The 22,607-nt window shown below is 38.5% G+C and overlaps 1 protein-coding gene across 1 annotated transcript in view; it reads right to left on the reverse strand.

The window, feature by feature from the left end:
- The window catches only part of fat1a (FAT atypical cadherin 1a), a 73,756-nt gene extending 51,532 nt beyond the window's left edge, over positions 1-22,224 (reverse strand). Inside the window, exons 1-3 of the mRNA XM_079262176.1 lie at positions 22,105-22,224; positions 17,406-20,695; positions 1,046-1,360 (exon numbers count right to left, since the gene is read on the reverse strand). Of these exons, the coding sequence (XP_079118302.1) occupies positions 1,046-1,360; positions 17,406-20,670 (3,580 nt within the window). The 5' untranslated portion in view covers positions 20,671-20,695; positions 22,105-22,224. The remainder of the gene's footprint in view (positions 1-1,045; positions 1,361-17,405; positions 20,696-22,104) is intronic.
- Between the last annotated feature and the right edge of the window lie 383 nt (positions 22,225-22,607).

A 22,607-nucleotide genomic window follows, 5' to 3' on the forward strand; every position in this document is an offset into this window, starting at 1 on the left:
ATGACCATTTAAAAATTTAATTTATAGTGCAGATTTTTATTCGGAATCAAACTTAATTCTGATGTAAGTGGCTGGTTAATTCGCATTTTCGTTTCGAACTATTTAATTCCTCTGTCATGTAAACCTTGATTCTGCTCTACGTTAATTCCAGTCGTTCTGTGCATGCTCGTTACCTAGTCCTGTTCCGATGTTCGATAGTCTGTCTTTCTTCTCCTTCTCAGTTATCACAAAAAATGAAGTAGTATGCTCGTGTTGAACTGGTACTTAAAATTTATATAAAAATAGAGGCAAAACTGGTACTTATTATGCAGTCTTTACAAGTTTTGACTGAAAAGACGAGAAGCAGGTAGCCGACTTTGTATATTTCCGGTATACGTCACTTCCACCGTCTGTCCAATCAGAACCCTTCCCAACCCGCCACTCTAAAGAGGAATTGAGTAAGGACGTGTTGCATGTAAACCTCCATTCGGAATTATTATTTTCATGTAAACTCAAAGGAGAATACATTAATTCCGAATTATTTAATTCCGAATTGATAATTCTGAACTAAGAAACATCATATGACCGTAGCCATTGTACAGAACTTCAAAGACCAACAGATTTGATTAATTTGAGTAATATGTGTTGGAGCAGGGTAACGTGAAAAACTTGCAGGGGGTGTCCAAAGATGGCCAACTTTAGACACCTCTGTCCGTAGATGAACCTTGCACATGAGGCATCTCCAAGTATTTTCCAGCCTCCAATGTATTTAACACATCAGCTTACCTTTACAGATCACCGCCAACATGACAGTTGTGAGAGTCAACATGGGTAATATTAGGCAATGTAGCTAATATTTAATAAAAAAATTTTTTTAAAAATCTAAATTAGGACTTATTAAAAAAGTCATCAAGGTCTTGTCTTTTCATGCTTAAACTCATGACTTTCTTAATTCTTAATTCACAGTAAGCATTTTTATACTGTTACCATTTGTCACAGATTACAATCAAAAACTCACGTTTTAGGAGCAAATTTTAGATTGTACTTGTAGATGCAGCTGTCTTACCTGTTTTGGTGTTAATGGCAAAGAAGCCCTGTGGATTGCCACTGGTGATCCTGTAGGTGAGTTTATCACTGGCCTTGGCATCTGGATCAATGGCATTTATCTGGATGATTGACACATCTTTTGGAGAGTTCTCCATGACAGAAGGGTAGTAGACAGGTTCCGAGGTTTGTGGTGCGTTGTCGTTGACATCCTGCACGTCAATGTAGACCTCAACAAAAGCTGAAAGGGGCACCACACCACAATCCATAGCGTATACTGTTAGCCAATAGTGAGGTGTTGTCTCATGATCCAGGAGCTCTTGTGTTCGAATAACACCTAAAAAATGAGAAAAAAGAAAAGTCATAAATGCACTTTGAGCCCCCAGTACGTTGGAGAATATTTTGATATGCAACGCATGACCTGAATCTCACATCACTGCCTGCATTTTCAGTGAACTCAGTTCAACTGATTTCTGGCAGTGACGAAAGGGGAACAACAGCTGCCCCTGAAAAGGCAGCTGTATGGGCTGGTTGAAGGGACCTTTCCTGAAACATGTCAAGGTGGTACATTAACAAGCAGTCAGCGCTCTCCTGCTCTCCTGTTTACATTTCACTGCTATGCGGGGACTCTAACCTTCAGCTGAGCAAATAAAAGAGCGTTCAATCACACAGATGAGTAGCGCAGGATGACAATGGTTGAATAAGAGTGGTGAATGAGTGGATCCTAAAACCTGAAACAAATATGTAAATCTATATGATGCTGCCTTTGACAGATGTCCTGAACTGATGTAGTAGATTAACCATCTTCTGTCACTCTCAATCACCAGGTTACATGGTTAAGTCCTTGAAAGAGTACAACAGTTGCTTGTTGATCTTTCTAAGGAAAAGCTAACAGTAAAGTTCACATCAGCCAGTTTGCTTTGCTTTGGTGCTTTTCATTTTTGCGTGACTCCACTTCCAAGCACTCACCAGGTGCTCAGTGGGTACACTGCAGTGTAGTGCAGGATAAGTCTTTATGCTATTGTGTTTGTTTCAAAGTATAAATGCTTCAGCCCAAATTCTGTGTATCTCGACAGTCACTGATCATTTATCATTTGAATTAATTACCATAAGTTAGACTGATTGTGCCATGTGATGGACTGGCAACCAGTTCAGGGTACACTCTGCCTCTTACCTGCTAACAGCTGGATTAGGCTCTAGCATCGCCACTAAATTGGACTGATTTGCATAAAAACTAAATTAATCAATGACTGAAAGCATTCATCCATCCATCCATCCATCCATCCATCCATAACTCTGCTAGTTTAGCTGTGTGCATTAGTCTGAAGCCTTGTGAGGAGCAGATTTAAACAAACAGTTTTGTTGTTAGTTGCTGAATGCAGAAAATTAGAGCGACTATTTGTTTGATCAATTGAAAAGGAGACAAAAGCATTAAAATGTGGGACCAATGCCAGCAGTGGGTCTTGCATTTCAAGTGTCAAACAGAAAAGCATAATCTGTGGTTGCCACACCTTATGAAAACATTCAAAATGAAGCAGAGATTTCAACTGTTCATACAAGAAGACATAATGCCCCTTGTGGTCATTATAAGTGCTATTTTTAAATTAGGCAAATATTATTACCAGACTTGGGTGTTATATCTACTGCCGTTTCAGTCTGTAGGGTCTTTCATATAAAGCCTCCACAAGGTCATACAACACATTTCTAATAGTTTACAGAAAATACTTTTGTGCTGCTCTTGCCATTGTTCACTTACTGTAACTTGAGAAACTTGTTTTGCCTGGGTAATAAGGGATATCTTCTGAAAGATTTGTGAGTTAAAAGACTAGTCACAGAATTCTCAGATTTACCTCAGGAGGGGAGTTCAGCTCATTTATTCTCTATCCCTGCTTTACTTCAAGTCTCCTGCATTTTCATCCAGGGATCATATCTTGTCATCAGTCATCATTACAACTCTCCCAAATGAGCTTGGGGCATGTAATAAGGAGTAGCCAAGCAAGAAAAATAGGCAGCTTCAAAAAGTTCTGTAAAGCCACAAGTCACAGCAAAATTAACACTCACCAGTATGACCAGAATGCAAATGGGATGATTTGATAGTCAAAACGCTTGCATGAAGCAGACAGAGCTTAAAGCTGTGCACTTCTGTAGTGAACAGTTTTGAACCTACACACTTCAACTCTGTGTAATTTTACATGTCTAAAAGTAGAATAATTTCCTAAACATTTATTCATTATGAAGAAGACAGAAAAACATGACAAATATTTGAAAAGAAAACCAAACAAATTTTATAAAATATAATAATAACGAATAGTCTTAGGGTGCATTCATACCAGTACTTTTTTAATTTTGAGTTTTAAGTTTAATCCTGATCTGCTTTATTTGAGGAACTCTAATGGATCAAACCAGAGCTCACCTACAAACACAAGTCTCAATCTGTTTCAAGCGGACTAACTACAGAAGGCGGACTACAAAACAAGTCCATTGTTGGTTCAGTGCACGGCATTGTGGGTAAACAAAAGATTATATGCACATGTGGGGCAATAGGCGTCTCTGGATGGGAGATATAGCAGATAAAAATCTGATCATCCCCAGACCACTAAGATCTGATGCGGCTCCATATGTAGCTGTTATGTCCAAGAAACCGAAAGATTTCCTTTAGTTGCATCCACCAATATTTTCAAGTTTGCATCTTTGTTGTGTGTCTTGTCATCTCCTTTAGTAATTCTTGATGCAGCACCACCTCTGGCAGGAAGTTGAATATGTTATATAAAAGGGCAGATTCATTTGAGTAGGGCAGCCTGAACGCAAGAAGTGTGAAAATTCAGGTGAAAAAGGTGAAAGAGGCTGCCATGAGGAGAAAAGGAACAGCATATAGAGGTAAACCTATGTGCATATGCATTTGCACTAAAAAAGAAAACGTATGAGAAAAAGAAGAGAATTCAGGAAAATATAAGACATCTTTTTTGCTTCTGAAAAGGAGATAGCATGCTTGAGTACTTGGTGATTTGAGTGGCAGACACTAGTGAAGTACAACTATTCTACTTTTACCAGGGTCAATGCTTCTGTACTTCTAGCTGTCAGCATACAGAAGATAACTCCATAGTGATCTTGAAACAAAGAGGGATTATGCTGTGGTTATAGTCAACACTTAAAATGCCTAAAGGCCTTTTGTTCATATAAATTTTTTAAAAGAGAGAGAGAGCAAGAGGGAGAGAGAGAATTTGATTTTTTTTTTTTTTTAGTTTTTTTGACAAAAAAAAAAAAGAATAAAAAACAGGTCATGAAAAGCTATCTGCCATAGGTCTTGGGTGAGCAGTTTTTAAAAGAGCACACAAAAAATGAATCTTAAGTATTTAGACACCACACCCATCCTATACCTAAGCCTAACCAGCAATGGAGAAAAACCTGCCCTGGGGCCACCAAAAGAAAAAAAAAAAAAGCTGTGCAACAGCCTTTGCCAGATTTGCTTTCCGCTTTTTTTTCCTCTTGCTCTTTTCTTTCCCCTCAGGCTTTGTTCTTCAAAGCTACTTGAGCACAGTGGCAGTGCAGTCGAGGCCTCAGACAGCCAGCAGATCTTTAGTTATTGAGACCAGCAGGTATTTTATGTTCATGTGTTCCTAATTTGTAGTTCATACTATTAAAACTGTAAAGTCAGAATGAAGACTTGTTTATTCACTTTTTAAAGGCAACATTTGCTTTGAAACAAAACAATACATGGTATCACATAGCAGAAAGGTGAAGCCCAGCAAAAGACTGTCTGACTTTTGCTGATTTCTCAGAAAATTTCTGAACCAGCTCAGACATTGTAGCCAATTGACCTGACAGCGGTAATTGTGTTTAGCTCATCTGGAATAAACCACCTCTTTTTCTATACTGCAGTTACATGTTAAATTTAGGAATTTTCTTTGAAAAAACTCTGTTCGTTTTGCACACCTCTGTCCCACATTCCTCTGTCTTCTCAGGCTTCAAGCTCACAAGCATGCATAAACTTTCTCACTGCCCTGCCCCCCTCACCTCCTACCCCTTCCAAAGCCTTGGCAAAATGCTTCAAATTCCAGTACCTCGTTGTTGGGCCTAGTGTAATAGAACAAGTCTTAAACTAAGCTTCGTATTGCTCAGCAACTCGAAATCACATCATCCTAGTTCCCAGACATCTGTTGCCAAAATCTGTGTTTTTGAGGATATTAAGCCTTTTAATGCTGATGTAATGTGAAACACCTTAAAAGATGCTCCGATTTAATTATTTTGGTGAATTTATTTGTCACAGGCAAAAACTATAAACATTCTTTGTTACATCTATGAGAGAAATTGAGAGGCGATGTCAGATATTCAATGCATCATCAGATTTTTAGGGGTCACTTCTCAGGTTTCAACCCATGTTGGCAATTTCACTTGGCAACGCCATCAAAACAACACCAGTGTTGTGCTAGTCACTGAGAAGAAGTAACTTGTTAGTTACTAGCTACTTCAAAAATGAACTCAGTTACATTATTTATTGTTCAACACCAAAATGTAATGTTTTACTATACAAAGTAACTAGAAAGTTGCAAATACAATGCAATCTTTCTCCAACTCTTTACTACAGACTATATTTTATTCACATATTTCTTAAGTTATTTGCAGGCGTTGTCAAGTAAAGTTGTGTACAAGGGTCGGTAGGGGTGTGCTGAATTGGATGTCTGCGGTAACCAAGGGCGTTCATGTTTTGTTCCGCATCCAGGGGTTATTGCTTTATTGCGCACAACTGATAGAGAATCAGGATGGCTTCACGAAAGGAGAAGAGAAAGAAAACAGGTCCAAAAACCCGACACTGACAATATTTACAGGTGACTTTATAAAAACACAAGCCCAACAGGCTAACTTGGCAACACTGGCCATGCTGTGCTGCTTCGCCGCGGTAAACAGGAAGAACCACAGCAGCTAGCCAAAATGTTTAGCTAGTAACAGAAAAACACAATTCATACCAGTAACTGAGTTATTTTATTTAAAGAGCAATGCAACAGAGTATTAGTTACTGACAAGAGTAACTGCATTACTATACAACAGGAAACAATCTGTGTGCCAATGAAACTTCTATAGAAATGCCAATCAATTTAACAAGAACAAAACGGTACGCAGTCATTTTAGTCAGGAGGAGAACACACTCTGCGCTAATGGTGATTTTAATTGTTGGGGCCAAACTGAGTCTTTTTTTCTTTTTGTCATGGTCATTGTACAGTACATGCTGACTTGTTGTCTTCACTAATGATGAAAGTTGGGTGTACAGGCAGAAGTTAAGCAAGTTGCAATATTCGCAAAATGCAGCAGCTAGTATGAAAATCATCGTTAAAAGTTTCCTATAGTAATATCTATAAAGTTCAGACGTTTAGAAGTTAAACTGGACACTAACTGTCATATGCTATTCAATTAAGCATCTACTGTATTTTTTATTTTGCTATTTAATAAGCCGTTCAATGCTAAATCTTTTAGTAAAACATTCATCACTTAACAGGCAGCTTCTTAAAACTAAATCGGCTCCAACGCCCCTTTACTGACTCTGATCTGTACTGAGTCACAGACCAGCTAACATTCATGAGTCCCGTTCTCTGCCCCTCTTTAGCTCAACCTTAAAGGGGCCATACCATTCTTTTAACATAGCACTGTAAACAGCAACATGTCTGCTCATTGAGACATACATTAAGACAACTTTTTAAAGAAGCCATTCACTTTGTTTTAGTTAAATCAGACTGCACATTTTGTTCTTTTAGGTAGCAACCTCCCAAATAGATATCCACAATCGTACAAATCAGTAGTGTGAATATACAAATTAAATTTTACAATTTAGTGATAGCGTTATCTGTAACAGATTCCCCTGGTGTTTTATATTGGGCGCAGTTAGAAACACAAATCTAGCCTGAGTATATCTACCTCTTTGATAAGATGTGCACTTAAGAATTGCTATATTTCATACTAATATGAACAGGCTTGAGGTAAGTGGCATGACTCACAGAAATCCCTCTGGTTTGTTTGAACGGCAAACAAAGGTCAGAATGTTGGGATGGGTCTGAGCAATAAACATTATGATGATCAAGTATCATATAAAGCACAAGCTCTCATATCAAACTCAACATGTTAGACTAACTATTATACCATTTGGAACCAGTGAATTCCACTTTATGCATCAATGGATATTGTTATTTGTGACAGAAAAATGTTTGTCATCAGCTACCTTATAGGAATGTTTTATTTTATTTAATTCCATAATTGTATTTACTTGTGTATGAAACCTTGTATTTCTTCAGCAGTGAATACAGGCTGATGACAAAAAGCTTCAATTGTTACTGAAAACCCTGTTTAAAAGCCACATTCCTTGACATCACTCTGTGTCGGGTGCTGGTAAAGGGGCCCAATCATATGAGTGCTTTAGAAATGTACTGAGATTATTTTAGATCCTTTAGTTTGAGCAATACAAACACTATCCTGAAGTTGGAAATCAGGGTCCTATCAAAGCAAGACAGATTAAAGCATCTAATTAACGTATAAAGTCAACTTTGCATTCTCTATATTATCGCTATATAAGCTGTATTTGAGTCTTCAAGATGATACCATGCAACTTAACATGAAACAATCATTTAAGTGCAGAACCATACTTTTTAACTATGTGTCACTTTCATGACCAAAATGATATTCCATTGACTTCCTATTTGCAAAGCAAAACACCAAAACTGCTGAACACCTGCAACATAGATTTTATCAGCAAATCACAGCACAATAAATGCAGACACTTTTATGATATGGTTGTTCGATGATTTTGGGAAAATGTGTATTATGCTCCTTGCAGACAGATAAAATAAGACGATGAATGCTAAATATGAAGTTTTTCCCAGCACCACACTAATTACCATCTTATGTCGTGAGTCTCAGCTGCCTGGCAACCCCACTAAGACAACAGGAATCCAATAATTTCAGTGCAGTCCCTAAAATGGTCTGAGATATAATTAGCGAACCACCACTGGTTAATCTTATACTTAAGTTTTTATGGGAATTAAACAAACAAAAAATAAAGTGTTTATGAGGTCATTTCAGAGATGACACTCAGGGCTTTCCCTCTGCAAAAAGAGTCCGAAAGTGTTAACTTAATATGTTATCTCTCACTAGCATTAACAGTAGACTCTTAATGTTATTAATATAATTAAGCGATGAGCACCTAGTGATGAATCTCCAAGTTACCTGTAAACAAGGACTGTAACAGTTTCAGAATATGCAAATCAGTCACTTGGGATGACTTGATGACATCAAGCAAAAACTGAAGTGAACTATAGTGGCAAAAACTGTTGTGAAATTAATCCAAGTAATTATATAAAATTAATAAAAAAATACAACTAATGCTAGATCTCCAGATGCTCACTGTTGAAATAACATGCTGCAAAAATGTGAAATCTGAATTACATTACAGCTAAAGAAAGTATAACTCCAATTAAATACTCAATGCTAGTGTCGACAACAAAGCTGCTCTCATTCATCCATTCCCACAAACATTCACTTCTAATTATAAATGTACTCTGCATACATAGCGCTTTATTCTCCACAATCACACACCAATAAGCATATCAGGGGCAATGCGGGGTTCAGTGTTCTGCCCAAGGACACCTTAACATGCTGTGAACATGTGGCTTAAATCACCAATCAGAAGACAACCACTCAACCACCTGAGCCACAGCTTCTGTAACTCAAGTGAATGTTTGCATGACATTGAATTAACACATAATAAAGCTCATCTTGTGCACGAGGCCGCTCTAGTTTTCCTTAAAAAGATTTAATGGACTGAAAGAACAACATACTTTTAACTAGGGAGAGTGTGTTTTTCATTTAGAAACCTACAATCAACTTTGTCCCACTGCACATTCCTGGTCCCATCTCCACAGTAACAGCACTCAAGCAAAGACTATTTGGAGTCATGTGCCACTTTGCAGTTCAACTTTTATCTCAAACATATGGAAAATTGGGGAAAGAGGGCAAAAGCACCCACTTTTAAAGCAATATTTAACAGTAAAAGGGCTGACCTAACAAGAACACTACATCCTTTCATTTTTATCCAGAATTTGTTGACTTTAAAATGGAGTAGATGGAGAAAGAAGAGGATGACTAGCAACTTTTTTGAGGAAATGGAATAGGACTTTGTCATGATGTATCAAACTGTTGTGTTTGCTTTCACAAAGAATGCTTTCACAGCACAGGCTGCACACAGCTTCAAGTGAAAGGGCAATGCATATTTTATCCAAGAAGAAAGGGCAATGCATACATTATACAATCAGCATCTGCTTCTCTGAACGCACTCTACTCTGATGACCTTGTATACTGGATCATTTCACTTCAAACTGAGACGCAACTTCCTGCAAATACATTTTAAAGCAAGTTCTCAACACCACACAGTATTCTGTTATCCTTTCCATTTAAGTAAGGAGGACATAATGGTGTTAGATGTATTTGGTACTGAATTTGCACAATCTCTTTTATTCATTCCTGACAAAGAAAATAAGTTGATCTCTTAGCATCGCTTACATATCTAATTCACAATTACATTGCACTTCTTCATGAGTTCTTCAAAACAGTTTTCACTGGTTCAGTACTAAATATTTGTAGCAGGGTTTCTTAGTGAACATGTTTTTTTTTAACTATAAGTTGCTTTGTATAAAGAGCATCTGTTAAGTGACTAAGTGTAAAGGAAAAATGGACAGACAATTATTCACCGACAGTAAAGGTGTGCCAGGATGAGTCAGGTGTACTTTGAGAAGTGGAGACTTGTTTAGATTCATCATGATGAGCATTTTTTCATGGCTCTTAACCAGCGCTGAAAGTTAACCATAAGTGGGTTCAGAATCTTCTAATCCAAAGTGTGCGTCCCTATATTACATTCTCTTCAGGACCAAAAGAATTCATTCCTTCCAATCCAGTGCAAGACATAAAATTAAATTAAACATAAAATGAGGAAAAGAAGTACAAGAACTGGCTCTTGTATTATTTGTTATAGCACACCAATTTTCACATTCAACTTTAAATATATTCCTTACCGCAGTTTGTGCCATGATAGCTTTGTTGTGATTAAGAATTAAGATTTATTGTACCACAAGATGAGCAACTTTAGTTCAGCTAGCACAAAACCCGTATCCCAACCACAAGATTAGTGGTTCAGATTGTCATGTCGGCCTCTTTACAGGGCAAATTGGTGTGTTTTTTTTTTTCGTTTTTTTTATGTGAAGGCTAACATATTTCACTTTCAGCCAGCAACAATGTAAACTAAAGCCTACATTGTTGTGTCTGGCCCATAAGAAAAAACATTTCCTCAAACTGCCATTTTAGAGCACTAGCTGTAAGTTTTTGAAATACAAAAAGATACACTTTGAGCTTTGGTATCAAAATTTGAAAACCCATACCAGTCAACAGTACTTTAAAGGGTACAAACTGACAACCAGCAGACAACCACTTATCATATGAAACCCTCTTATGTTAAATGTTAGTTTTCTTGCCAGCACAAATGATGGGGAAACAAAGTGCTTTTAGTGTCTGAGGCAGGACAACCTCTCATATATTGGGATGTGCAAACACGCTGCCTGGCCAAAATAAAATAGTCGCCACAAATTGAAAGGCTGCACCAGCTACTCAATGGTTTAACAACGAATGAGGGTCATTTTCAAGCTCTCAAGACATACCGACAATTATGATAACACCATCAAAACAAAACACATTCCAATAAAAGTTCTAGTTCCACGAAACAAGAAAAACAAAAATCTAGATAGATTTATTATTAGCTTGGTTTATTTGCCTCCTCCCACTAAACAGCCAAGAAAGAGAATATTGTTGGTGGAAAAAGCTGCGAATAAAAAAAATCCTTGGATCATGAATGGATGGGCTGGGCTGGGGTGGGGGGTCTCAAACAGATTATTGATTGGAGGGGGAGGAGCCAAAATAGGATGCCACCTTCAGATCTTGCTAGCTCTCCAGCATTACCTAAACCAGCTTTAAGGTATTAAGATTGCTTTTTTATCATTACCCATTGGCACTGAAGGTTATTGAAGTTACTGAGAACAAATATGATGTTTAGAGAAACTTTTCTTTCATTTTGAAGAAAGTGAATGAATGAAATTCAACATTTTAAACTTTGAAATAGCTCATGAGGTTGTGCTGCCTCTGGCTAATTTTTCCTGCTCCGGATACACGTTAAATCTTCATATTTTTCTACTTCTACTTGAATTTTGTGAAAGACAGCTCCTCTTTCATTATATTCTATGCCACATTTTTGGCTTCTCAGACAGCTCAAAAATACATGACAGCCTTTTAGTAGTTTTACCATCCACATTTATTATATATTTTTTATGGATTTTCTCCAAGACAGCTTCCAGATGCAGTTGAAACAATTCTCTGAGCTCAGGTAAGGAAGGAATAAACACACAACACGCAGACAAACATTCAGAGAGGTAATAAGGGTCCATTTCTACCAGGCGTGCAACCCAGCTGCACCGTGGCCCTCGCAGCTCATTGCAGCTCTTTTAGTCACTGGTGTGCCATGGCGCATTTCAGATGCGTCCCAAAAGCGCCCTGTTATGGCTGACCGCTAAAAGTTCTATTTTTGATGGAGCACGCTTCCAAAACACCTCTATATCACCAATTCAGAGCGAGCCAGACACAAAATCTAACAGATGTGCGGAGTAAAACATTCGATAAATTTCAAAATAAAGTCCCACTGTGCAGGTTTGCAATTGCTTACGTCATTACTGGTGACACATTAGAAGGCAGTCAGTCAGTGGCCTCAAGAGTTATTTATTTTTGTCATGGACGATGAGAGGTTTATCATGTTAGTGGAGAATAACTAGATTTTACATAACTACATATATTCTTTTTTCAAGGACCACAGCAGAAAGGAGAAGGGGTGCACTGAGATATCAGCAGTTTTTGGAGTAGTGGTAAGTTTAATACCTATTACCATATAAATATGGTCTTTTCTATGCACACTATCCGTTCATTTACTTAAGGTATCTGGAAAGAGTCATAAAGTGATATACCTATTAAAAGAAAGTGCGATTTTGAGAATGCGCTGATACAGTTATGCAATCTGCACACGCAAACGCTCCATGCCTGACATGCTTCAGGTGTGAATTGGAATGCCGTGGAGGTTGGAACAAAGCCAGACGGAAAGCGTGTGGCGCACATGCATCCAATGGGAAATGGGGGTTAAAGTCCCTTCATTCAGTCCAGTGAAATGTTAGGGCACATTCACATCAGCCTTTTTGATTCGAATCAGAATCTGTTTGGTTTAGAAAGTCCGCTTGGTTTGGGGGAATGCGGCAAATAATTTCTGATTCGGGCGAAGGAGGCAGCCTTAGTCTGCGTAGAAACGCAGATCTCGGCGTGTTTCAAGCGGACCAAATACAGGAAGCAGACTACAAAAATTTTTTTACTGCATTTGGCGTAGTATTGCATTGCGGGTAAATACAGACCGATCATGTTAAGAGTCTTTTGACTCGTCTGTTGTACATACTGCGCTCGTTGTTGCAGCGTATTTCTGCAGTATACTTGCATAAGACAAAATAAAAAACCCTAAACAGCGATAGTTTCGTACTCCATGTTTAACTCACAACGCAGTTTTCATTTTCATGCAAGTTCTCTCTTTTGCTAAAGACTAGTGCAGTGCCATGGGGAAATATTGTAAAGGTTTCGCATGTTTGATCAAAGTGCAGCACAAATGCAATCTCGATCTGAATAAAACTCTTAAAATTGAGCGGAGTCCCCAATCGGACCAAGTCAAGCGACCAGAAATTTTTTTTAAAAAGTTACACTCATATATTTTTAGTTGCACTTGGGGACAGTGTTTTTGCAAACCAGGTCCTCAAGACTTACTGCCTTGCATATTTTAGATGTGTTCCAACTACAACACATCTGATTAATGTTTATGAATTCCCTCATGAAGTTCTCTGCAGGCCTGTTCATAAGCCATTCATCTAATTCAAATGTGTTAAAGTAGGGTTAGATCCATAAATGATGGAAAGTAAGTCTTGAGGACTGAAATTAAAGGAAAAACTGCTCTAAAGCCCTGATGGATGCTGATATTATAGTAAGACGTCCACCACGCTATTTAACCATTATAAAAGTTTTAATAATCTGTAGGTTTCAGTCTTTTTTAGTCAGTTTGGTCTCTACAAGTCAAAACACAACCATAAACACACTTACGAATAAAAGTATTGGAAGGTAAATTTGGTCAATAGCATGGAAAGAAGCCCAAGAAATATATGAGTGCATTTAAATTAGGATGGCACAGATCCAGTGACCACGGAGCTTTTAATAACATGGGGAATGTCTGGACAAACAGTTGCCATGGGATTTGTAACCAGTTTGACTGTGAGAAAATATTGCTGAAGAAGAATTTGACACAGCTTGCATAAGAAGGTTTCTCCTACTTTTGCAGATGGAAATGAAAACAGAATTTTGTTCCACACAAAGCTATAATGGAGACCACTTTTAATGTAATCTCTGCCTGAAACAGATAACTTGGTTGTTTACTTGCATGGTTTGAAAATGTCACTCAAATGAGTAGCAAGCGTTGTCTGTTTGTCTATTGTAAAATTCTTCTTTTGTTTCGATTGGTTAGAAACACCTACTCTGGGAGATTTATTCACTCACTTCAACACAACAGAGTGAAATGTGTTCCAAAGCACTTTGTTACCCAAATACCGTGGTGGGGTCTTTGTTACCATTCAATGGTGGTGGGACAAAAGGGGGGACAAGAGGAACAGAAAAGTGAATTGCAATTTTGTGATGAATCAAGCAAACACTGCCTCATAGTTAAAAATCATAAAGTACACTGCTGTACTCTTATCATACACATGTGCATAGGCTTTGTAAAAGACATCTGCAGTTTTCCTTCACCTTTTCCCACACTAAAAAAACAACTTTCAAAGCTGAAGGTGTGTGGTTACTGGCATATTTCTTTGTACCACTTTTTTATTTGTTTTCCAAATTTAAACTATTTTAAAACATTGGTCAAAATTCACAACATGCAGCTGCAGCACTAAGCATTTAGCAGGGTATCCACCCATGCTTGCATTTTCCTTTTGGAGGCATAATATTCGAAACACATATGGTTGCTTAACTAACCACACCCTTCATCTAGTGAAATCATGGGAGGGGCATTACCACCTTAGCTGTATTTAGTTGTCTACTGACCTCAGACATATTCCATAATAACAGGACCTTGCAGAGGATAATCCTATCATTGCACCTCTTGATAATCACTTATTAAATGCCTCTGGGATTAAGTAGAAGATCAGACCAGGACCCAGAATGAAGTAGTGACTCTGTGAAGCAAGCCGTATATTTGGGAGCCGTTAACTTCAAAAAGCCATTCAAAAGACAGGCTCTTCTCTGATATTCAGCATTCTTTTATAAGAACAATGTTTTAATCTTAAAATAAAATAAATACTGAGGTGAGTGACATGTTACAATTTAGGTCGTATTTGAGTTAAATAATTATTATTATTATTGTTGTTGTTGTTGATCCAAACTTCTGATCCCATCACTTTTTTTTTTAAAAAAGTGCATCAACTCATACTTTTTAAAAAAAGCGCTTGCTGGTTTGGCCCGTGGCCATTCGCACTCACTTTTCTCCCACTGGCCACTCCTTCAATCCTTCACTCCACTATACAACTCAATGTGCTCATAAAGTCTCCGTCCAATCTTCCTACAGAGTACACTCCTCTATGCTCTGTCTTACTGATTTGATTCGTTCAAGAATGTCACATCACTAGAATGGACTAGATTATTATTTAGATTTAGATGGACGAGCAAGCCGCCACATGATTCTAACACAACAGTCTGTCTGCTCTAATTACATCCATCAGTGAGAATTAGATGCATAATTTTATCTGTCACTATGACTGCTTACACCAGCTAAGGGTTTTAGGGCCAGTCACTAATCACCAACCACTGGAAGGAGGATCAGCTGATACAGGTCACCAACATGTGGCATTTTTTATTCATAGCGTAACTTTTTTATTCATAACACATTTTTTTTATTAACATTCTATTCCAAATATCAAATTAACAGAAGTCATGACTTCAGTGCTGCTCATTCATTATTAAGCAATATGTTCATCATATTACACTTTTGTTTAAAACACACCGCTCTATTTGTGGTAATTTGGAACAGTTTAGAGTTTAAAAATACAGTTTGCTTTGAATAAAATATATCACAATTTATGAAATGAAAATTAAAGTTGAGTCAGAACAGTACTCCAATAGTTAATACTGAATTATATGGTGGCAATTAAAGCATTTCCCCTAATGGCTACTCATTTTGTTTGATTTTTTTTTTTTTTTTTTTTTACTGTTGTGAACTGCCGGGCTGTGATGTGGTACGATTAAAAAAAATAAACAAGATATCTTTACAACAAGCAGCAGACAAACTGGTTTTTTTTCCTTCCTCAGAAAAAAAAAAGACCTCTGCATTTATCACCAATGACATACAGCTACATCTGCTCAAACCAAGCGCTGTTAAAGCATCTTTACCTGTATGCTAACAGGCTATGTGCTAGTCACTTCAAACTAAAATTCTGTCAAGTTTCAGGTTGGGTAAGTTTAAAAAAGCCTTCCCTGTCCCTGTCAGACATTGGCTTCATGTCAGGCCATGTTGTTTTACATATAAAAAACAGTTACTGAACTTAGTGACATGAGGACTAATGATCAACTACACTGATCTCTGCTCAGTAGCGAAACATTGCTTCACTATTAACAACTCCTTGTCCCTTGTGGTGTTGACATTGTAAGGTGTGCACCAGATTTTTTTTATTACATTATTTAATTCTGTATGTGTTTGATTTAATCTGAAAATAACGTCAGGACTCAGTCCTCTTGCTCTTTTACAATAGCACCAATGACACCAACAGAATTCCAAGAAAAGCAGGGAGCACACATGTACTGCAGGAGAAGCACTTTCATGCAGCATCTGAGCAAATAATTTGCACATCAGAAAGCAGTGACCCCAAAATACACCTAACCAGATAAAGTAAATATTATTGTGAGGGCAAAAAACATAACAAAAACCCGTGCACAATTAGGTCCATTAGTCCTTCATACACTAAACCTGAAAAGTATAATTGGATGCGAATAAAATCTTTTTTTTTCTTGTTTGTTTTATTTTAGCATGTCTATTTTTCTATTATGTTCTGCCAAATTTTCACAAAACACTTTGACTTTGAATGATATTACAAGAAAAATTACAAGTTGGTAGAAACAGCCATACTGTTGAAACTACATAAACCTTAAATTCATACTGACATCCCTTAAGATGGGTCAAAAAAATCTTTCTGCATGAGTGGCCATTTATTTCTGTATGAAAGAGTCCTACAATATCACAAAGTTAAAACAATATTCTTTCTAATCGTTTTTCAAGCTAACAGACTGGTCAGGTGTTGAGATATTAACAAATGTACACTAATCCTACAATTATAGTTGAGTCTATATTTGATTGGCATTATATTCTACAATTCAGGTCAGTACAAATAAAAAGTTTCTCCTTCCATAAGAGTAGTTACTTAATAGCCCAAACGTGTATTTCCTTTGCATCCATCTCCAAGAAAGAACATCTTACCATAAATCTGAAGTACATCCACTTCCATAGTAATAATGATAGACACACCATAGCCTACACACAGCTCTGAAGTGCACATCCTTTATAAAAGCTCATCTGTCATGCGGAAGTATTTCCCAAATGGTTTACTGAGTAGACTTCCTGTCAACTTTCTGAATAATTCGAAGACACATCTGACTCTTAATAAACACTAACCTAAGGCTAGTTGTAAATCAGGAAAAGCAGCAGACTGAGAAATTGCTTTTCCAGCTTTCTTATGCAGATAGGAACCTATTTTTGCCAAATCAATATATAATACATAAAGTTTCACTGCCTCATTTGGACATTAAATATGAAGAATGTTGAAGGAATTTTAATTGCAAGTAGCGAAAAAAAAATCACATTAACATGCCCAAGAATATGACTAACAGTTTGTAGAAAAAAAGGCATTTAGATGGATCCAATGCATCCAATGCAGGTGATTACAGGGTCTTGGATAAGACCTCCCAGAATTGCTGGCTTATTTTGAGCTAATTTGAGTTAGCTGTTGAAATCATTCAAGGCAGCTGAGCATGTATTAACATATTTTCTGGAACATGAGAAATCCACAAGCAAAATCCTGTCATCTAAACTATGATGAAAATATGCTATTATTAAACCACTTTGAATGTCCAAAAAGACTTTGTCATCCTTCAAAGCAGAACTATTTCATTACGCTTTAATGTCTGTATGGTAAGAGGAAAGTATAGGGAAAAAAAGGGGACTCAATTATTAAGAGACTCACCAGTTGCCTCATCAATGGAAAATTTTCCCAAGCCAGATCCATCTCGTATGGAATATCGAATCTCTCCATCTCGTCCTGTGTCCTCATCTTCAGCTGAAACAGTCATCACAGAAGTCCCAGCAGGAGCATCCTCTTTGATAAATCCCTTTTCCACAAAAGATCGAAATAGAGGCCTGTAGAGATTCTCATTCACATCCACCACGTCCACTTCTATGAAACAGGTTGATGATAAAGATATGGGCTTCCCCTTGTCTTTAGCTTTTGCTGTCAAATTATACACTTGTTTTGTCTCGTAATCCAGATTCTGAAGAATCCGAAGAGCACCACTAATTTTGTCCACTTCAAATTTCCCATCTCCATTGTCAATAAGGCTGTATCGTACTTGACTGGAAGGTCCAATATCAGGGTCATGAGCCTCCAGCCACATAATAACAGTACCAATAGGGAGATCTTCCCTCACCTTTACGCGGTAATTGGGGGGCACAAATTTAGGTGGATTATCATTCACATCTTCCAAAGTGATTTTAAGAGGCACTGTGGACACTAACTGAGGCTCACTTAATGCCTGGTCTTGTGCCGCAATCTTCAAGATGAAGAATGGAAAGCGCTCGCGATCTAGTGGTTTGGTCACAGTCACAACACCAGTCATCTCATTAACTGCAAAATAATCTGTGCCTCCCAAAATTGAGTACTTCACAATTCCATTGTCACCTTGATCTTTGTCTGTGGAATCAACCTGGATAATTTCTGTCCCAACAGGTGTGGTCTCACTTATTTCAACTGAGTATGAATCTTGCAAAAACTGTGGGCTATTATTGTTGGCGTCTAAGATTTTCACATCCAAAAGGCGTGAAGTGGATTTCTGTGGTATCCCCAGATCATAAACTGTAATATTGAGGGTGTAGTGGTCTGTTGTTTCCCGATCAAGAAGAGAATAAATCAAGAGCCAACCAGTTTCCATATCTACTATAAAGCGGCTTTCTGCGTCTCCTCCTGAAATAACATACACCAATTTTCCATTGAAGCCACTATCTGCATCTGTGGCACTTAAATGGACAATCCTTGCTCCAACAGGCAGGTCTTCTTTCACTTCAATAACACTTGGAAACGAGTCTGCAAACTGAGGAGAGTACCGATTGACTGAGTGAATGTCCATGAAGTCATCATCTGGCTCAGTTTGCGTGTGGATTTTGCTTCCCTGAAGGAGCTTTTCAGCCAACATAGTAGCCACACCAGTTTCAACACATTTCAACTGGACAGGTTTCCGTGCCGTGATGACTGTTATGTTCATGATCATTGGTTGGGTCTCATGTTCACCATCAGTTGCCACAATTTGTAAACTGTGAAAGGATACCTTAGCTGCTTCTCCCTCACTCAATGTGTGCTTCAGTGAAAGCAGTCCTGAGTTAGAATTTAGTTCAAACAGATCAAGATCATTTCCCGCTTTAATAATGTACCGCACTAGCTGCAGTTCATCAGCATCAATGGCAGATGCTGTTGTTATCTGCTCTCCCACACCATGATCTCTGGGCACAGTCACTTCACAGTCTACATTTTCAAACAAAGGCTTGTTGTCGTTGAGGTTATTTAAAGTTATGGTTACTGATGCCTCGACCTCTCTCCGGAAAGGGGATCCCCAATCTGATGCCCTGACTTTGAGATTGTAAATCCTGGGCATGAGTTCATAATCTAGGACTTCTGAAGTGCTGATGACACCAGAGAAGTAGTCGATGACAAATGGCTGGGGACTCAGATTAGTAATGCTGTAGGTCACATAGCCATTCTCCCCTCTGTCTAGATCAGTGGCTCTCACTGTAACCACACTGGTACCAATGGGGACATTCTCATCAACACTGGCCTTGTAAGATGTCTGCTGGAATTCAGGTGCATTGTTATTGACATCAATCACATCAACAATCACTTTTGTTGCTGCTTTTTTGTCACTGGTGATCACTTCGAGCTCAAACTGTGGGGAAATATCTGCATTGATTGGTCCTGCAGTGCTGATTAAGCCAGTATCTGGATTGATAGTAAATTTGTTCTTGTCAGAACTGTACTTAAATGAATATTTTAGATGTGGATACTTTGGCACAGCTGTTACCATGGTGACAGGTGTGTGTAGAGGGGCAAATTCACTCAGACTGACTTTATAAGTGGCCTTTTCAAATATAGGAGGGCCCTTTTGGAACTGTGCCGAAGTTACATGTACCAATTTAGCAGATGAAAATTGAGGGGGGGTGCCCTTGTCTTTTGCCTGTAAAGTGAGGTTGTATCCAAAAGGTTGACTGTCCCAGTCCACATCTTTGACAGCTTTTATTTTATACTCCTTGCTTCCAGGGCTGCTTCTTATAGCCTTGAACTGCTGAAGAGGGTCACCTGCAACAATGCTCAGCGATGCTATTTCTCCATTTGGTCCCTGATCTTTGTCCTCCACCGTTACAATGGCATATGTGGGGTCGTGATCTGCATATGTAGGCATCAAAGTCACTGCAGTAATTACAGGTGCATGCTCATTGGCCTGTTCCACTCTGACTGTCAGTTTGGCCATGCTGCTAAATCCACTGCTGCCATACAGCTTCATCCCTCTGTCTACCGCAAGGATCTCCAACTCATACAGCTTTGTCTCAGAATAGTCAAGTTTGCCAGTCAATGTAACAACGCCGCTTGTTGGATGAACAGCAAACATATCCGTCCACTCTCTGAAACTGTAGTAGTATTCTCCATTCGTACCGATATCTGCATCAGTTGCCGTGACCTTGGCCACACTTGTGCGTATGGCTGTGTTCTCTGGTAGAGAGATGCTATAGGATGTTGGTGAGAAGAGTGGCCTCAGATCATTGGTGTCCAGTACCTGCACCTTAACCCTGGTGCGACACTCGAAATTGGTTATCCTCTCTGAAGCTTTAACAGTTAGAATATAGTGGTCTTTAACCTCCCGGTTCAGAATGGCAGTGCTGCCTCCTTTGGTCCTCATTCGCAAAAAACTAAAATCTCCCAGCATGTAGTCCTCTGCTTTGAATAAGTTTTCATTGTCTCCAGAGATTATTTTGTACCGTATCTCCCAAGTTGGGTCTGCGATATAGATCCCCATCTTGGTGTGACTCTCTAAGTAAGTCTTAGCAGCCGAGTTCTCAAATATGGTGGCATTGTAAACAGAGTGAGTGAACTGCATGGAGGTGGCTCTCGCTATCCTCTGGTTCCCTGCGCAGCCACAGAAAAGCTGCAGGACCAGCACAAGCATTGGCACCGAGTGCTTCCCCATCATCGTACCAAGATCTTCACAAAACCACCTAGGGAAAAAAAAAAAAAGGATTTTTGGCATTAAAATCAAGCACAAATGTATATTAGATGGCATCCGCTGTTATTACAAAAATCCTTGCAAAAAAAAAACTGAATTCTTCAAATGGCATGACAAGTGGCAGACAAGCTGATAAGTGGCTAAATAGGCTCCGTGAGGAAATAAGATGAGGCTGTCAGGTGACAAGATCTGAGCCAGCGCTGCTCCCATGTCTGCAGACAACCAGATGCCAAGTATGTGCACTTCCCAACAGTAAAAGCATATTTTTCCAAACATTGTTTTAATGAGCTCATAACACTGGCACTAAAACAGCATAAAACGAGTAAATCTTTCATTTACCTGATGAGGGGAAAATATATATATCTTATTCATCTGGAAAAGAAATGCAATGGAAAACCAACATTGCAGCAACTATTTCAGATAATATCTGACAGCTGTGCTGGATTTTCTTTTACTATTTTAAAAGAAAAGAGAAGCAAGGGCTTCTATAGGAATTTAAAAACAACATTCCTGGTTATAATCTCACTGCAACACAATCAAGAGTTAATACCAGCATTGAGATGACTCTGCAACTGCTTTCAGATTGCAGATTCATTCGTTTTACGGCGTCTCGGGCTGTTTTAGAGTCTCTACAAAGACAAATAAAAGCAAGACGTCGCTATGTCTGCGCAAGAATGCTTTGTATAAAACCCACATTATTTACTTTTGGCGTGTCAAGATGACCAATGCAGAGTTCAGTTATTAATGTTTTATGTCGGGTTAATAAGTGACACGACCGAGCCCAATAGCCTACACCTTAAGACTAAAACTACTGCTTGCAGGTACAAAAGAACCATCTGCTTCTGCACGACCATTGTAAAGAAAAAATATAATTAGACGAACAACTTCTAGCTTATTTTGTGCCATAATATTAATAAAATCGGACAGTTAGTAGATTCAGTTGCCTACAACCTCTACACGGTGACCCGTTTTCACTTAGAAAAGTTTACTCCTTCAAGAAAATAAGTTAGGTGCCTCGAGACTCTTTCATTTCAAACCCCATCCCCCAACTACAGCCATTCACGTCTTGAAACGATGGTAGCCGTGCGCTGAGCGGAGACTCGCCAGAAACACCACCGCGCACCTTTCCAACAATAAATTAAACAATGCATAAACTACTACTTAGCTGGACTGTATTTGAGCGTTTTACCAAAAAACTGTGTGCAAATATAAGTTTTATCGCATTAAAAGTAAACTTATTCAAAGAGGCAGAGAAATCACGGTTGGATTTTCACGCAGCCCGCAGCTCACAATAGCAGTCCTAACCGAGCTCAACTTTTTCTACACGTTACAAAGATGCCACCGCTGAAGCGCCGCGTCGTTAAAAATGCCCAGAAGAATCCATAAATGATTATTACATACCTCTGTTATAATTAATTCCGTATATTGGGAGGTTTTGCATGTAGTTTGTGTGGTCCAAATCTCGGCATGGTAATACGTGGACTTCTCTCCTCTCCGTTACTCCATCTGCCACCAGCAGGCTGGCTCTCTTTTCCCTCACTCGCTGCTTCCCTTTCTCTCCCACACTGGCGCTGCCTGATATCTATCCGCGCTGCGTACGTCCGGATCTACTTTACCAACTCAGAAACCTTTCCGCTCTGACACGCACGTACTGGAACACTTTGCTGTGGTTGCCTTTTATTTGTTTATTTTCTTAAAATCCAAAACGACCTAACTTAATCGCTTTCATTTAAATTTTTAGAAGAAACCCCTTTAACTCTATTGTCTCTTATTTATTATATTCATGTTTACATTTAAACCACTGTTTGAGCCTGAGTGCGCAACTGTAGAGAGTAAACAACCATCGTTTTCTATCTTTATTTGCAAAGTGTGACAATTTAGACTATTAAGCTGATATGTAGACA

The sequence above is a fragment of the Telmatherina bonti genome (assembly GCF_933228915.1).
Source record: "Telmatherina bonti genome assembly, chromosome: 3".
Taxonomy (NCBI): domain Eukaryota; kingdom Metazoa; phylum Chordata; class Actinopteri; order Atheriniformes; family Telmatherinidae; genus Telmatherina; species Telmatherina bonti.